Genomic DNA, 16,609 nt, shown 5'->3' with positions numbered 1-16,609 from the left:
CAACAAACTTTAGGGTCCTTAATAGCTCTTTTAATCATCTCGAACCAATCGGTTTATGTAGACTACAACAAACAAACAGATGATTGCACAAAAAATCAGTTGGTTGTTTATCTACGTGAGAATGAGATATGTTTAGGATGGTGGCTGCCATGTCCCGGACCTAAATGATGATCCAGACCCTGACGGCTCTGTCGTCCTGCATTATCATCATCAATGTCATTAGTTTGAATTTAAGCATACCAAAAAAAAAATATTAGCACAGAGAACAGATTCTACTTGCTAGTGGTCTGTAACAATCACAAAGAAGCTAAAAGTTTAATATACATCAGTCTGAACATGTGTGTTAGGTTTAAACACGTATACTTACTTCGGTTCAGGTGGTTCTGCTGTAACTATCTCGGGTTCATGTTCCTTGACCCTGTAAAAGCAACGTGTAGAACATTTGCTTATGGTGTGAAAGATGCTGTGTTTTCCATTCAGCATGAAAAGATTTAACACAAGATATGATGTGTGCATAGATATTTTACCTTGATTGATCTGCTTCTTTACTAGCTTCATCTGTTTTATCACCTTTAAGCATTAACAAACAAAAAAAAATCTGTCAGTCCTGCTTTCATGAGTTTATGGCAGAATAAATTTATTTATTGTGTTATACGAAAACTAGCAACTGTAGGAACCTCACCCTAAGAATCGACAAATGACAGTGAAAAATCTGTTATTGCCCTTCTAATCTATCCCAACCACAATGGACGTACATGAAACATTTTTACTATCATAGCAAAAGAATTTCACAAAGCAATGCACAATATGTTTCTCATTCATGTTAACAACAAAACTACTCTGATCATCACTGCAACAGATACACACAGAACAGCAGAACAAGCATCATCCACCAATATCCTCAGAAGCATTTCTTATTACGCATATGGACGTCATTCCAAAGACACTTTACCAAGACAGATTTAGTTATAAGTGTAAATGCCTGTCCGTAACAATCTTTATCAGATCATACTAAACCTAAGAGGCTAGCCTTCAGCACTTTATGGTGTCTCCCTTAATCAATTGACACAGAGAAAATGTAGTACCTTTTGAATCCGCTGGGAAGTGGCGAACAAAGCTTGTCAATTCTGGACCCTCAGCTTTACCTTTATACAAAGAGAGCCAACATTAAGTGTCCACTTCATAAATGAAGAAAACAAATTGAACAACTTTTGTGGGAACTCTCTAAATGTTATTTACCGATGCTCGTGATTTTGCGTCCAGTTCCTTCTCTGGCTTTCTTCTCCTCCTCTTCTTTCTTGAGAACTTGGGAAGGCAAAAGAAAAAACAATTAAAATTTTCAAAGAAATTGAAGCGACACTAAATGGACCAGTCATTTAGTCCTGAACAATAACACTGAAAATAAATGTTCAGACATCTAAAAGGATAGGTAGCTTGTAAAGAATGAATAAAGAAACTGGAAACACATACGAGCAACATTAAGCTTCACGCGCTCACGCCTTGCATCAAGTTCAGCCATTTCCTAGACCATTAAGAATCACCAACATCAGATACTAAATGCAACGTAACCATGAACGTGAAGAACGCTATGCTCATTACAAAATAATATCAGGTTAAAGAGGAGTTGATCTTTCTTACCTCTGGAGTAGGAGCTCTTTTTCGCTGCCCATTGAGCCAACATATCCATTCAACTGCAACAACATCGATCAAACAAGAAATATGTCACTATTTCTATGCAAATAATCAGGTGTAAGCCTATCTTAAACCCCCAAGAGAGAATCAAAATATATATATATGCTCATACATAGAAACAAAACCATGAAACAAGCCATTTGATGAAGTTTGAAAGTTACCAGGAATAGAGGTTGGGTCCTCTTCTCGTCTAAAGACAACCCATCTTTTCTCCTTCACTGCAAAGTAGAAAGAAGCAAATCAGAACATGTAAGCGCACAAAACAAGAATCTTTATTAACAAGTTATGTCAGTTTCATATATGTATCGAATATCAAACACATGATCTCATTACACGATCACACGTAGAATAGGACTCGTTTAAAGCATCACTGATCAATCGAATTCAAACCCATGAATTAAAAAAAAAAAAAAAAAAAACAAGCCTTGGGACAGTAAGATTGGAGGAACAATACTCGCCCAGACCGTCAATCTGCTCCGTTCTGGAGAAGTACTTGTTACCAGTCATGTCTGCTCCGATGAAACTCTTGCTTCTGAACATTCCGGCAACTCTCGCCCATAGCCTCGACATTTTGCTTTCTTTTCTATGGTCCCAGAAGAATTGTTCTCCGATCAGAGGTGTGCTCTGCTCCGTCTGGGATCCGGATCCACCTCTGTTTCGTTATATCGGGTTGTAATAAAGATCCGACCCGATTAATACTTTTTAAAAATTAATTGTTTTGTAAAATGATTATAGCCCATAGGAAAGCCCAATAATTTGAAGTTACTTACAGATTTTGCAACCACAAACCCGGTTTAGATTCATAAAACGAATTCGACCATATGTACCGGTTAACACATTAAACCAATTTACAGAGAGTACGAAGATGACGAGGGTTTTAGTACGACGACTTCGATGACTCTGTTTCAAACCCCGCGCTTCACCTCTCATCGTTCCACTTCAATCAACCCCCGTCGCCGTTTATTCTTCCCAAAATCTCTTCAAAATCTTATCTGTCTCCTCATTCAACTTCTGTAAAGTACGATTCTTTGTTTCCCAAACCTTGAGATTTGGGTGACGATGTTAAAGGTGAAGGCTTTGTGTCATCGCTTAGTGAAATCGAGAAAGGCTACGACTTGCGCTCTTCCGTCAGACCCATCATCGACCTCTGCTTCTTCTGACCACAGGTCCAGATGTTTGTCGTTGATAGTTAACCTTCGCCGACGAGGTCTCCTGGACTCTGCTCGGGAAGTCACTCGCCGCGTCATCGACGGTTGCTCTTCTACATCAGAGGCAGCTTTATTTGCCGACTTTGCAGTCAACAACGGCATAGAACTCGACTCTCTCTGCTGCGGCGCATTGATAAGGAAGCTCACGGAGATGGGTCAGCCTGAATCGGCTGAAACTTTCTACAACCAACGTGTACTCGGAAACGGTGTCGTTCCCGATTCATCTGTTTTGGATTCGATGGTTCTTTGTTTGGTTAAGTTAAGGAGATTCGACGAGGCTAGATCATGTTTAGATAGAGTTCTAGCTTCTGGTTATGTTCCTAGTGACAACGCTTGTAGCTTAGTAGTCAACGAGCTTTGCAATCAAGGTCACTATCTCGAGGCGTATCTTTACTTTGAGCAAGTCAAAGCGAGAGGCAGTTGTTTACGCCTTTGGTGTTGCAAGAGACTGTTTAAAGGGTTGTGCGGTTATGGTCACTTGGATGAAGCGGTTGGGATGTTGGATACTCTCTGTGAGATGACGAGAATGCCTCTTCCGGTTAATCTTTATAAGTCTCTCTTCTACGGGTTTTGTACAAGAGGATGCGCTGCTGAAGCAGAGGCTTTGTTTGATCACATGGAAGCTGACGGATACTTTGTGGATAAGGTCATGTACACTTGTTTGATGAGAGAGTATTGCAAGGACAATGATATGACGATGGCGATGAGGCTCTACTCGCGGATGGTTGAGAAAGGTTGCGAACTCGACACTTATATTTTCAACACTTTGATCCATGGGTTCGTGAAGCTTGGTGTGCTCGATAAAGGGAGGGTTATGTTTAGTCAGATGATGAAAAAAGGTGTGCGGTTGAATGTTTTCACTTACCATATAATGATTGGTAGCTACTGCAAAGAAGGGAATGTTGATTATGCTTTGAGGCTTTTCGAGAACAGCGCAGGAGGGGTAGAAGGTTTATCACGCAACGTGCATTGTTATACGAATCTTATATCCGCGTTTCACAAGAAGGGGGGATTGGATCAAGCTCTTGGCTTGTTGATGAGGATGTTAGACAACGGGGTTGTCCCTGACCATATCACTTACTTTGTGCTCTTGAAGATGCTTCCCAAGTACCACGAGCTTAAGTACGCTATGGTTATCTTACAAGCCATTGTGGATAACGGATGTGGGGTAATAAGTCCAGCGGTTATTGATGATGGCGTTGAGAACATTGAGGTGAAAGTTGAGTCTTTGCTCGAGGAGGTTGCTGGAAAAAACGCGAAGCTAGCTGCCAAGGGACTTGCCGTTGTCACAACCGCTCTATGCTCGCAAAGAAACTTCACCGCTGCTTTGTCTCGTATCAAGAAGATGGTGAATCTAGGATGCACGCCTTTACCCTTTTCATACAACTCGGTGATCAAATGTCTGTTTGAAGAGGGGCTTATAGAGGATTTGGGGTCTTTGGTCAATCTAATTCAAGAATGGGGATTCGTTCCAGATCCTGATACGTACTTGATAGTTGTGAATGAGTTATGCAAGAACAACGACAGAGACGCTGCCTTTGCTGTTGTGGATGTGATGGAGGAGATTGGTTTGAGACCTACGGTTGCTATTTACAGTTCAATCATCGGTTCTCTTGGTAGACAAGGAAGAGTTGTTGAGGCAGAAGAGACCTTTGCAAGGATGCTCGAGTCCGGGATTCAACCTGATGAGATTGCTTACATGATTATGATCAATGCGTACGCGAGAAACGCAAGGATCAACGAAGCAAATGAGTTAGTTGAAGAAGTGGTCAAGCTTTTCGTCCGACCTAGCTCTTTTACTTACACGGTGTTGATCAGTGGGTTTGTGAAGACTGGTATGATCGAGAAAGGATGTGAGTATCTTGATAAGATGGTTGAAGACGGGTTATCTCCAAACGTTGTGTTGTACACTTCACTCATTGGTCATTTCTTGAAGAAGGGAGACTTCAAGTTTTCTTTCACATTGTTTGGTTTAATGGGAGAAAACGAGGTGAAACATGATCACGTTGCTTACATCACACTGCTCAGTGGTTTATGGAGAGCAATGGCACGAAAGAGACGAGTGTTTGTTGAGCCTGGTCAAGAAGAGCTTCTTCGACGTCTTCTTCAGACAAATCCTGTAGCATCAATCCCCTCTTCTCTATGCAACTACAGATCAAAAAGCTTTGCAATGGAAGTGATTGGGAAAGTGAAAACGTCACTAGTCCCTAACTTATACCTCCACAACGCCATCATAACAGGATACTGTACTGCAGGGAGCCTTGATGAAGCTTATAACCATCTCCACTCAATGCAAAAGGAAGGAGTTGTTCCGAATCAGGTGACTTTTACTATCCTGATGAAAGCTCATATCAAAGCAGGCGACGTTGAGTCTGCTATAGCTTTGTTTGAGGACTCTGAGTGCGAGCCGGATCAAGTTATGTACAGTACGCTGCTTAAGGGTCTCTGTAAAAGTGAAAGACCTCGTGATGCTTTAGCTCTGATGTTGGAAATGCAGAAGGATGGTGTGTATCCAAACAGAGACTCTTATGAAACGCTGCTTCAGTGTCTCTGTCACTCTGGATTGACCATGGAAGCGGTTAAAGTAGTTAAAGACATGGCTGCTCTTGGTTTTTGGCCTCGTTCGATTAGTCCCACAGTCACTCTTTGAGATTCTTTCTCTATAGCTTATCATGGTTTTGCTTAGACAACATAGAGGATTAGAGCTGTCTGCTTCCAAGAGTTTTGTCTCAAAGAAATAGACTTTCTTTCTCTGGATCGGATTCCTCTGCGCGGGAGCTCTCTTCTCCGACAGGTAACAGAACAATGTATTTATAGACAAGTATACTCTTTTATAGACAACATGGTTGAGATGCAACTGTAGTTGGTGAGAGAACCAAAACCAATCATTGTGTGACATTTTCTTCTGGAGTCACAAGCAGATGATCCCGTCATTATGTGCACTAATCATACTTTGTGCATATGAATAGAATGTGGCCTGAGCCTGAAGCCATTGTTGTATCAAGGGAAGCTTCAGATGAATGGCTGCAGTTAGTGTCAGAGCCAGAGGACTGTGATTCATCAAAAGTAAGTTTTCTAATTAGGTGAGTTTGATATTGTCATGAACCGGACAAGGGTTTTCTTGATTCCGAGTTGTTCATATCATTCTCTTTCTGTTTATCAGAAGGTTTTTGAAGCGTGGGTCAAAAGACAGCCTTGGAGAAGTTTACAAGAGTCCAGATGCAGTTCAGTAAGTGAAAAAAAATAGCTGATATTAAACTTCACTTTTTTCTTTTTTTATTTAGCATTAATCTTTTTGGTTTGTGCTTGAATGGTGTTACGCAGAACACTTGACAAAATGATTTCGACTTTGGAAATGGAATTAGCGACTGCAGGAGCCGCGCAAGAATCGAATCCATCATCAATCGTTCACTCGTTTCTGATGATATCAAAGCTCCCTGAAACTGTCACCAAAAGAATCTGATGGTTGTTAAGATAAATACTGCGTTTAGCAGCAGAAAGCGCAGGGATTCAGTCCTGCCATTTGAATGCCTCTCAGTATGTTTCTCCAAGCTCACCGTTTAAGCCTTAAGTACATTGTATGGGACTGGACATGGTCTTCTTTTAGGTGAGGAGAGAAAGAAGCTCGAGGAAGAGAAAGGCATCGTGATGCGGTTTGTAAAAGGCCATAGGTTGATTCATGCCTACATATTTTCTGATTAAGTGTCTTCTGCGGCCAGTGCCACTCCAGGTGGAATTCTTGATAGAATTATTCAGGCGGAAGAAAGTAAACATGGCGCCTTGACAAATCCAAAAAAAAAAAAACTAAACTGCTTTCTGTGTATAAGATCATACGTTGATTGTTTATTAACCAAGGAAAATTTGTGGATACAGAAACATACACTTCACAAGTACGTGAATGAAGATGTCTCTTTAGGATCATGGTTTCTAGGATGTATTCCCTAGTATGGATCAGTTCCCATGTTGATCGATGAGAAACTGCAGACTGTGAGTGGAAGGAGCAGGCAGGCAACATCTGTGTTGCCTCGTTTGACTGGAGCTGCAGTGGGATTTGTATATCAGCAGATCGGATGAAGAATGTTCATTGGAGGTGTGGAGAAGGCTTAAATGCCCTCTTGGCTGCATCTTTCTGAACAAGATGGCAGAAGAAACATATTGAGGAAGAAGAGTACGGAGACAATCCGCTTAACATTTTGTAGTATAGATAGATACAAAGACCTTTTGAGTCGGCTCAACACAGTCTATATATGTTTGTATGTATGTATTGTTTGAACTGAGCTGAGAAGTGCATTTTGAACAAGGCTAGCTCCCACGCCATTGTGTTTGAACAAGTTATACCCTTGTTAAGTTGGATTAAGTTGGATTATCAGAGATAAAAAATAAAAATAAAAATATGTTATATCTATTACAGTTTGCCTATTACTGATGATCTACATGAGCTAGGGTAAAGTAGTAATCTAATTCCCTCTTAACTGCATCGAAAACGTAAATAGTGTATCCTCCTCCTATATATAGTAGGATAAGAAGACATTTAAGTAACTTTTGCTTAGGTGTCAATCATATAGATAGTTTTAAGAAAATAATTATAATTTGATTGGTTGAAAAGTATTTAAATTTTAATTATTTTAATTAGATCTAAAAAAAAGGTAAGTCTAAAACGAATTAATATCACTTACCAAATAGTGTAAATGATATTACAAATAATAATTTATGGTAACTAACTGTCAAAATTATAGAAAGTGTAATAATATTTGATTAATTTTTTTTATATTTATATACTACATAAAATAATTAGTATAACACAATTTCTAGAAATCGATATAATGATTTCATATTTTTATACAAAACATCATATTCGTATTATAATAACTATTAATGTCTTATAATGTCATGACTTATAATGTCATGACTTATAAGTCATTTATAAAAAAATAAAGCATTTATAAAATTATCTATCATGGCTTAAAAATTACTTTATCTTAATTTTAAATTATTTATATGATTTTACACAAAATTTATAAAAAAAAAATTCTCCTAGATATTAAACTAGAAGTCAACTAAATGAATTTTGCTTACATATCGATCATTTGTGAAGTCTTAAGATTTATTTTATAATTTGCTTGGTTGAAAAATTATATTTGAAATAAAAACAAAACTAGATCCAATTAATATTACTTGCCCAAAAATCTAAATTATATTACAAATATTGATTTATGGTAACTAATTGTTGAAATTATATAAAGAATATTAACGTTTGATCAGTTCTTTTTTTATTCATAAACTACATAATATAATAAATGGAACTTTTTAATAAAATTAATTATTTTAATTATATATAGAATAGAAGGAAAATATAAAACTAATTACTATCACTTGCGAAATAACCTCAATCATATTACAAATCATAATTAATGGTAGATAATTTTCAAAAAAGTAGAAAGTGTAATAATGTTTGATCAATTATTTTTATATTTATATACTACATAAAATATTGAATATAAATAAATTATAGAAATAATGATTTCACATTCATATAAAAATATAGTCGTATCTATAACACTTACTAATCTCTTATAATGTCCATTTATGTTAGATAAATAATTAGGCTTTGAATATTGGAAAGATTGTATTTGACGGATCATGTGAGAACTTTGATTTTAAAAAAAAAATTGCATTTAAGTCAAATAATATAGTGAATAAGGTAATGTTATGATTGAAAAGAATTCTAACTGGAATTTTGGTTCGTTGATTGTATGTTTCGTATTATTATTTAGAGAAAAAAATAAATATTTGACAAAAATATGTAAAAAATTAAGAAAACATTAGCAAAAATTAAGTAAAAAAAACGAAATTATAACGAAAAAAATAAGAAGAAACCCAAGAAGATGAATGATATATGTTGGAGAAGTTAATGTGATAATTACATATATAATTTCACACGCATTTGTTATTACTAAATATTCATCAGTTATTTTTACATCAAATTTATAGAAACTTTACGATTGATTTTTAAATTAATTGAAGTTAAAAATTATATTTTTAATGTTTCTAATTATTATTCAAAATTTATGACATTATATACATAGCAAAATTAATATTCAAAATTTATGACATTACAACGGCAACTTGTTGTAATGCTATTTATAGCATAAACCGCCAAGCAACGACGAAACAGGCTCGACAAGATCTTTGCAAGTGTTTTAAAGATGTTATAAGTTCATCTCCATATTCAAAACTTATCAACTTGCCTGAACTCTGTCATATTTCTATGGTTGTGCCTTTTACCCCATCAGTTGATTGTAATGGGTACGATTGATTTTTATACTTTTCAAATTAATAATTATTAATACCTAATTTTTATGTGAAACCAAAAAAAAAATTGTTACATACAGTTTGAAACCTTCCACCAATATTTCAAATTCGTGTTTCTTTACTTCCATCAATGTGCAGCTGTTAAAATGTCAATCTAGTTGTAGAAACACGTATCACAATCAAAATTTGCCAATTTTAGAAGCTTTGCTTCATTAAGTATTTTAGTTCTCTTTAAATTCAACAACATACTCACTCTCCTTTACAACATACTCACTCTCCTTTTTACAAATCGCAAACGCAAAAGCAACAAGAATGCAGAAACTCTTCTTACCCCTTCTCATTGTTTTGGCGGCGCTGACCGCGGAGACGACGGCGACATACTCTTCGAACCCTCCCCCTCTCGCTGGTGTTTACCCAAGCCGGGGCTTTCGCCAGACAGGCTGCAGGCTATCCTAGAATCCTTCTGCGCAACGACGCCGTGCCCGCAAACGAACCCCAGGTGCTTCGCGAAGGGAGAGTATGGGTCGCTATGAACCTTTATTTTCAGCTCAACGGCCGTACCAAGAGATCTTGTTTCTTCGCTGGTGACGGGATGGTCGTCACGACCAATCCTGCACCGGTGATTGCGCCTTCGTATACCCCTCCTCCTCCACCACCACTGCATTTTTCCCAGTGATTGGTCTGATGATTCTCTTTTTCTTTTTCTGTCTTATGTAATCGCAATGCTTCAAAAAAATGTAATCGCAATGTAATGGAAAATTGCCACAAATAACACATTCATATTACCACTTTTAATGTTTACACTAACCACTTTTACTCTCACTTGTAATGAATGGTAAAAAACACTTATACCCTTAGGATTAACTAATCTAGACTTATGGTTTAAAGTTGAGGGGTGGTCCACCCCGGGTGGGGTAGGGTTTTTAGAATGTGAAATTTAGGATTCTAATAAATATATAAATAAATACTTAAAAATATTAAAAAAAATTTAAAAAGTAGTATCAAACATAAAAAAAAAGTTTTCAAAAAGAAATTATAAAAAAGTACAATTTGAAAAAGTATAATTCGAAAACATAAATTTATGTTATAAAATTATAAATTTTTTTATTTTTTTATTAAATAATAATTTATTATATATATAAATAACAATTTTCTTAAGATTTCATCAATGATCAACACCTCATCAGAATAGGTGACTTCTCAAATAATATATAGGAGTGCATTTTGACCTCCTTATTTCGTTAGAATCTTTTGCATTTGCACACAGAAAATGCAGATTTTAGCTGCAAAAAGCACACTCCCACACCTTTAAGTTTGAACCAGTTATACCCTCATCAATTTTTTTCATGAACTTCTTTTCCAATTTCTTAGGCCTTTATCAGGAATCAGGATCATCAGATTTCATTTTCTTTCTTGTATTATTAATAAGGATTTTAGATGAGAGAAAACTGAAAAGTGAACAATTTTGAAAACGTATATGCTTTCTTATGATGAAATAAAAAGATAACATAAGTTCATCTATTCTCATACAACGAAATGATCAGTGATCGATTAATCTGTTATAATAATAACTTATTGAAAATAATAATCGATCTTGTTGAAAGTGTGACATGAATAATGGTAGCACGTGAAGTCTTGAACAGAAACGGAATTTCTTACATCCTGACTTCTATGCTCTTCTCTACCAAGTGCTCTTTCACAGACTGGATTGGTACCTTCATACAAAATGGCATAGAACAGTTAGCAAACTAGGTTTAAAATTCAAAGGTATTAAGGAGAATATAAAAGGTTTGTTACCTCTTTCCGGTGGAAAATGCCGGCAGCAAGAGCATCAGATGCATTTGTCGTCTCAAACACCTCAGAAAAATGCTCAGGAGTGCCTGCTCCACTGCTTGCGATCACCGGTATGCCTACAGAATCAGAGATGAGCTTTACCAAGTCCGTGTCAAATCCTTTCCCTTGACCTGAAACTCGCAAAGAATTAGAGGCAAAAACATAAGGAGAGAAAATTTAAGCATAGAATGAATGATCTTTAAATCTGAAACAATGCGGCTTTAAAGATTAAAAAGGAATTTGTAAGTGTACACACCATCACAGTCTATGCAGTTCAGTAGAATTTCACCAGCACCTAACTCTTCAACCGCTTTTGCAAGCTCATACGCTCCAATAGGCCGACCTTCTCGCCCTCCACTTACCTTTTAGTCAGAGGAACCAATAGTGTTAAAGAATGAGACAAATTCAAAAATAACATGCAAAAAAAGAGCTGGCTGGAATTTTACCGTGCACTGGTACCATGCATATTCTTCCCCATTCGGACCTAACAATAGCAAGTGGATTAAATTTGTATGCAAAACTATGGAGAAACTCAATTCTTTGTATAGTACAAAGAACACAAGGCTATACAAGAAAAGCTCAGAAAAGATTGACGCAAGACATCTGAAACTAGAGTTAACATAGCTTCTAGAGTATTTTCCTTGATCTTTCAAAGCAGCCCAATTTTGCCATGTAAATGTATGATATGTAGCCAGCCTCAACCATGTTCGTTTAGACCATGACAAAGCAAAGAGAAAAGAGGTGAGAACATGACTTTGTATGGCACATCATCAGGATGGTTCACATAAACTCTACGAGGATCAATACTTACAACCACTGCCTGTGACGACGAGAAAAACTCAATCAATAAACTGAAAAGCTGCTTCACGTAAATTGGGGAATATAAAAAAACAAATATCTAAACGCATTCAAATGTATATTCACTGTCTACTCAATCTGTAACAAAGCTACTTACGTTCTAGTGTAAAGCGATTAACATACCTGATTTCCATAAACTCTGGATATTTGCTCTAAACTACTCTTCCCTGTCTTCACCTACAAAAAAACAAGGGGATTAGCGTTTTCGACAAAATGAGACGGCATGTACAAGCTTACCCCTGATTTAATGAACTCTTCCGCAGCATAAACAGCGTCACTTCCTATGGAGATTTTATCAGCACCGGATCTGAAATACTCAGCAGCAACTTCCAAACTAGAGTAGTACCTGAGCAAAAGTAATTTGATATTTAATCGTTATGGAGAACATGTTCAAAAGAAACAGGCTGAAAAGAAAACTCTTAACATGTACCTGCCGGTAGCATCTGTAAAATCTCTAATACCACCTCCAACGGTTAGTGGTACAAAGACATTCTCTGATGTGTACCTCAAAACCTATAAAGGATGTAAAATAATCTAAATCAGAAAACACAGAAGTAATACTTAAAACTCTAATGAGAAACAACTAATCTTAGTACCTGTATCATCGGCAAATCCCCTAAAGGAAAATCACGGAATCCAGTTATGTTTAAAAAGCTAATCTGAAAACCCAAAGGGAGAATGATTTAATGGCAAACAAAATCTAAACAAATCTGTGTTTGAGCCATTAACAGCAAGAAACATACCTCATCTGCACCCTCTTTGTAATACTGACCAGCTAAATCCACAGGTTTTCCAAGATTACGAACCTGCACAAGAAAGGTTAATTAGTTAACGGCGACAATAAAATAGTCAACCTCAGTACCTCTCAGATTAGTCAACACAGCTCAAAATACAACATTAAAGCAACAATTTTAACAGACCTCGTTTTCATTAGATTGCTCTCTCACATCATATCGGTCGCCTTTAGTAACTACAAGATCTCCTTTATCCTTAGTCCTCACGTCAAGACAAGCAATCACCTAGAGAAATGGAAAAATATATATATCATTAGAAAAATTCCTGCAATAATAGTAAAGAGAAAAACCAACAATACTGTGGATAAGACACTACGATAATGAAGGAAAAGTTTATTACCCTCTTTGCAAGCTTCGAAGCCTTCCCTTCCATTGGTTTCTGTCTTCGAGTGAAGTGTAGTGTCCATTAGCAAAACCCAAAAAAACCTCAGGAAGCTTAGGTTGTGCAGGAAAGTCTAGAGTGAAACCTACCTGTTTCGAGGGTGATTGTGGATCCAAGAACCTTCTTAAAACAGAAAGCCCCACCTCTGAGAATATCCAGATTCTGAATTAGTATGAGATTACTATATATGAAGATATCAACAACAAAATAACAAAAGTAAAACATCATACCCCCGCTCTTCTCTGGATGGAATTGGACTGCATGCACATTTCCTCTTCTTATGGAAGATATAAAGGAGATTCGCCATAGTGGCAGGTAGACGAAATCCAATCCTTGTTTTCATTTGACTGCAACAATCACAGAACCGAAAACTATGAACATAAGAAGAAGAGATAGACAGTGGCAAATGATAGCAAAAAGAAGAGATTGTTCAAATACATACCGGGATGGCCCTGTAAGAATGAACAAAATACACATGACGACTTCCAACATCATCCAAAATTTCAGAATCCTTCCCCACTTGCAAAGCATTCAAGCCAATGTGGGGTACTCTTATACCAGCTGAAGAATCAAAGCGTCCAACTGTTCCCGGTATCACACCAAGACCTTTGACTGACATAAATACACAGTTTGAGTATATGATATCATAAATGATGATTGTGTTCAAGAGGGGCAATAGAGCAAAACCTGGTCCATTCTCCTCACTAGAGTCGATGAATGTAACTTAAAGAGCACCTCAATCAAAGAAGAGATCCTCAGAGCTTAGTGATGCTTGCCCGGTTTTGTTAAGTACATCCATGGCGGGTGCAAAAGCTCCAACGCCGGTAAAGATGAGACGATCAGCATTCAGAATGTCACCAGGGGTTTTAACCTAACATTTCAAGTTCCCCCAATGACATCACTCACTACATTAACATGGAGACTAGAGAAAAATAAAAAAAAGCTTATACGTCTTTGATGCTGAAACCGAGGTGTCGAAGAGCGTTACGGATGCTACAGACATTCCCAGCTCCGTAGTCAAGTAAAGTCACAACTATAGGCAACACACAAAAAAACGAAAGCTTGAGATCGAAAAATTAAAAAACTTTTGATTGAATTTGTGAGTTATAGAAATTACCAGATTCACTGACTGTGCTTCGATTTGTTAATTCAAAAGGACTTCGTCACTTGTCAATTGTCACTTAAATTGCAAAGTCCTAATATAACATCAAAATACGAGTTAATGCGCGAACCGAGAGGCTTCTCGGAGATTTGAATTTGAGATTAGCACTGCCGAGATTCTTCCGGGAGAGGAGCAACGAACTCGGGGATGAAGAAAGGTTTTGTCTTGGAGTGACACAGGATGAGAATGGAGCTGCCGTTGTAGCCTCCATTGATAGTGATTCACTGTCTGTGCTTCATTTGTTAATTCAAAAGGACGTCGTCACTTGTCAATTGTCAATTGTCAAGAGCCAAGACTAAACAAAACATCACTGTTTACGACGTCGTCTCTGAGTGTCTTAAAATATAATAATTGGGCCTTGAATATTGGGCCTAGATTTCACTTGACTCAAATAACGCGATTTCTAGCTTGCTCTCCCTTCAGATTTGAACGTAGCAAGAGTGAGTTTTGTTGACTCTTTAAAATTGTTATAACAGAAAAAAGTGGTCACTTAAATTGCAAAGTCCTACTATAACATCAAAATACGAGTTAATTATAAGACCTACATAAGTCTTGCTAGAAGAAAAATATTCCTACCATTTTGTTTTTAATAATAACAAGCGTGGCGAAAAAAAAACTTATAATAAACGAGATTAAATAATGGTTTAGGGGTTAGGGTCGCCTATAGACCTCACCTACTCCGAGCATCTAATGGAAGGCATGAAAGTCGAGCAAACACGCAAAAGGACAAAATAAAAGAGAGGTTATGGACTTTGTATGATATTTAGTGTGTTTGCCAACAATAACTCGTCCCATCCTTTTGTTCTCAAGTCAACCCTTTTTATTTTATTTTTAAAAAATTATCTGAATAAATAGCTACCAAAATTCGATCGAGATTTTCACCAGATAGTTTATTTGCAGTAGTACCAAACCGGCTAATTTTTCTTGCCTATGTTTTCAAGTTCTAAGAATGATTTAATCAATTTGATGTGCGGTGGTCAAAATTAGGCATTAACCACTTATTAAATATAACATGCCAATTCTGAAACAAGTAAGTAATTTTGTATGTTATGAAGCCATCACGACGTCTGCTATGAGTCGTCAGTTAAAGTCACCGTGCCCCTTTCGCATTAGAGAAACTTTTTAAAAATAATGAACTTCTATCTCTCTCCCATTGTGATTATTTTCTTAAATCTAGAGGTAAAATTTATGTTATGCGGTCATAAACTGTTTAAGGTGAGTTTGGTCTCGGATGAAGTAAACAATACTAAAAATGGGTCGAACAGAGGCGTTTATTAGATTTCGAGATGATGTTACAAAGGTGGAGAAAGTGAAAGCAAGCCGGAGCTCGTGGGAGCTTAAACCGGAAAAGTACAAATAGCAGAGAGATGATTATACGGATGATAAACCCTAATCTCGCCGCTAAGTTTGTGTAGCTAAGTGTCGATGCCTTTCTCCTTTGCTTTCCTCTCCTTTTATACTCTGTTCGATTACCTTAACCTAATCTCCTTTTACCGATTGGGCCTTGTCGGCCTTTCGGGCCTTACTAGGAGATGCTCGCTCTGAGCCGCTTAGTCGATGGATCCCGCTTCGTTTGCTCTCTGCTTTGACTAGCAGCATTCCCTGGTTAAGCCGAAGCCTCGAGAATCGGCTTCTGAGCCGACGTCGACTCGGTTCGCTGGATTGGGCCCTTTGTTCGATGGGCTTTGTGGATGGGTTAAATCCATCCCCAACAGTAAGCCCCCCCCAGTTCATTGATGGTCGAGCGGTCGGTCTTCGATGAATTTGGTGTCTTTAGTTCGGAGGACAAAAGGTTCAATCCGAGCAAGTGATTGATCGTTGAGGAGTCAATCCGTTTAATCAACGCTTCTCAATCGGGGAAATGAATCGACGCATCTGTCGATCACGCGTTGCGATCGTGAGATAAACGCTTATGGGTCGAGAAGACGGATCGACGCATCTGTTGATCACGCGCCTAATTGGGTTTAGGCCCACTTAGGTCTTATTAGGCGTAATGATGACGCCTTGATCCCAGCGCTTTTCTCTCCCTATAAATAGCGCACCCCTCTCCGCTTCTTTTCATTTTTCTCCGCAGCGCTAAAGGTACTTTCTCTCTCTACACTCCTTCTCTCTCTTTATCTCTGTCTTTAGATCTACGATTATCCGAGATGTCGTCACATCGTTTGACGCGAGAACAAAAAGGAAAGGGGGCGGTATCTTCTCGGGATTCTGCTGAGAATCCTGACAGTATCCATCGCGAAGCAATGATGGATACGGGGAATATGGACCTAGCGCAGCGTCTTTTGGTCTCGGAAGCAAGAGAACAATTCCGGGGTGACGACGACGGTCAAGAAGCTGTCGACATCTCGGTTGTTCCGATCAGCTACTA

The 16,609-nt window shown here is 37.7% G+C and overlaps 2 protein-coding genes and 1 pseudogene across 6 annotated transcripts; 1 reads left to right on the top strand and 2 right to left on the bottom strand.

Annotated features, from left to right (window-relative positions):
- Positions 1–8: 8 nt before the first annotated feature.
- On the bottom strand, positions 9–2,371 carry LOC106444875. 4 transcript variants are annotated; one of them, XM_022717496.2, is made up of 9 exons: positions 2,151–2,371; positions 1,854–1,910; positions 1,639–1,691; positions 1,471–1,522; positions 1,240–1,305; positions 1,086–1,145; positions 528–570; positions 368–418; positions 9–196 (listed from the first exon to the last, which is right to left on the bottom strand). In XM_022717496.2, exons 1-9 carry the CDS (start codon positions 2,260–2,262, stop codon positions 133–135), a joined length of 558 nt encoding a protein of 185 aa, XP_022573217.2. In that variant the 5' UTR covers positions 2,263–2,371; the 3' UTR covers positions 9–132. The 4 variants fall into 4 exon arrangements, with proteins under 4 accessions (XP_022573217.2, XP_022573219.2, XP_022573220.2 ...); XM_022717498.2 differs by having other exon boundaries at positions 2,157–2,343; XM_022717499.2 differs by having other exon boundaries at positions 2,193–2,341.
- A 156-nt stretch (positions 2,372–2,527) lies between these two features.
- On the top strand, positions 2,528–7,205 carry LOC106375647 (pentatricopeptide repeat-containing protein At5g62370). Of its 2 annotated transcripts, none has more exons than XM_048742612.1 (4): positions 2,528–5,694; positions 5,870–5,966; positions 6,064–6,129; positions 6,225–7,205. In XM_048742612.1, the coding sequence occupies exon 1, from the start codon at positions 2,752–2,754 to the stop codon at positions 5,548–5,550; it is 2,799 nt and encodes a 932-aa protein (XP_048598569.1). In that variant the 5' UTR covers positions 2,528–2,751; the 3' UTR covers positions 5,551–5,694; positions 5,870–5,966; positions 6,064–6,129; positions 6,225–7,205. The 2 variants fall into 2 exon arrangements, with proteins under 2 accessions (XP_048598569.1, XP_013671069.2); XM_013815615.3 differs by having other exon boundaries at positions 5,870–5,983.
- A 3,468-nt stretch (positions 7,206–10,673) lies between these two features.
- On the bottom strand, positions 10,674–14,621 carry LOC106360411 (annotated as a pseudogene).
- Positions 14,622–16,609: the final 1,988 nt, after the last annotated feature.

This window comes from Brassica napus, chromosome A1 (genome assembly GCF_020379485.1).
Source record: "Brassica napus cultivar Da-Ae chromosome A1, Da-Ae, whole genome shotgun sequence".
Taxonomy (NCBI): Eukaryota; Viridiplantae; Streptophyta; class Magnoliopsida; order Brassicales; family Brassicaceae; genus Brassica; species Brassica napus.
Note: the sequence above shows the minus strand (reverse complement) of the source record. Positions and strands in the feature narration are given on the sequence as shown.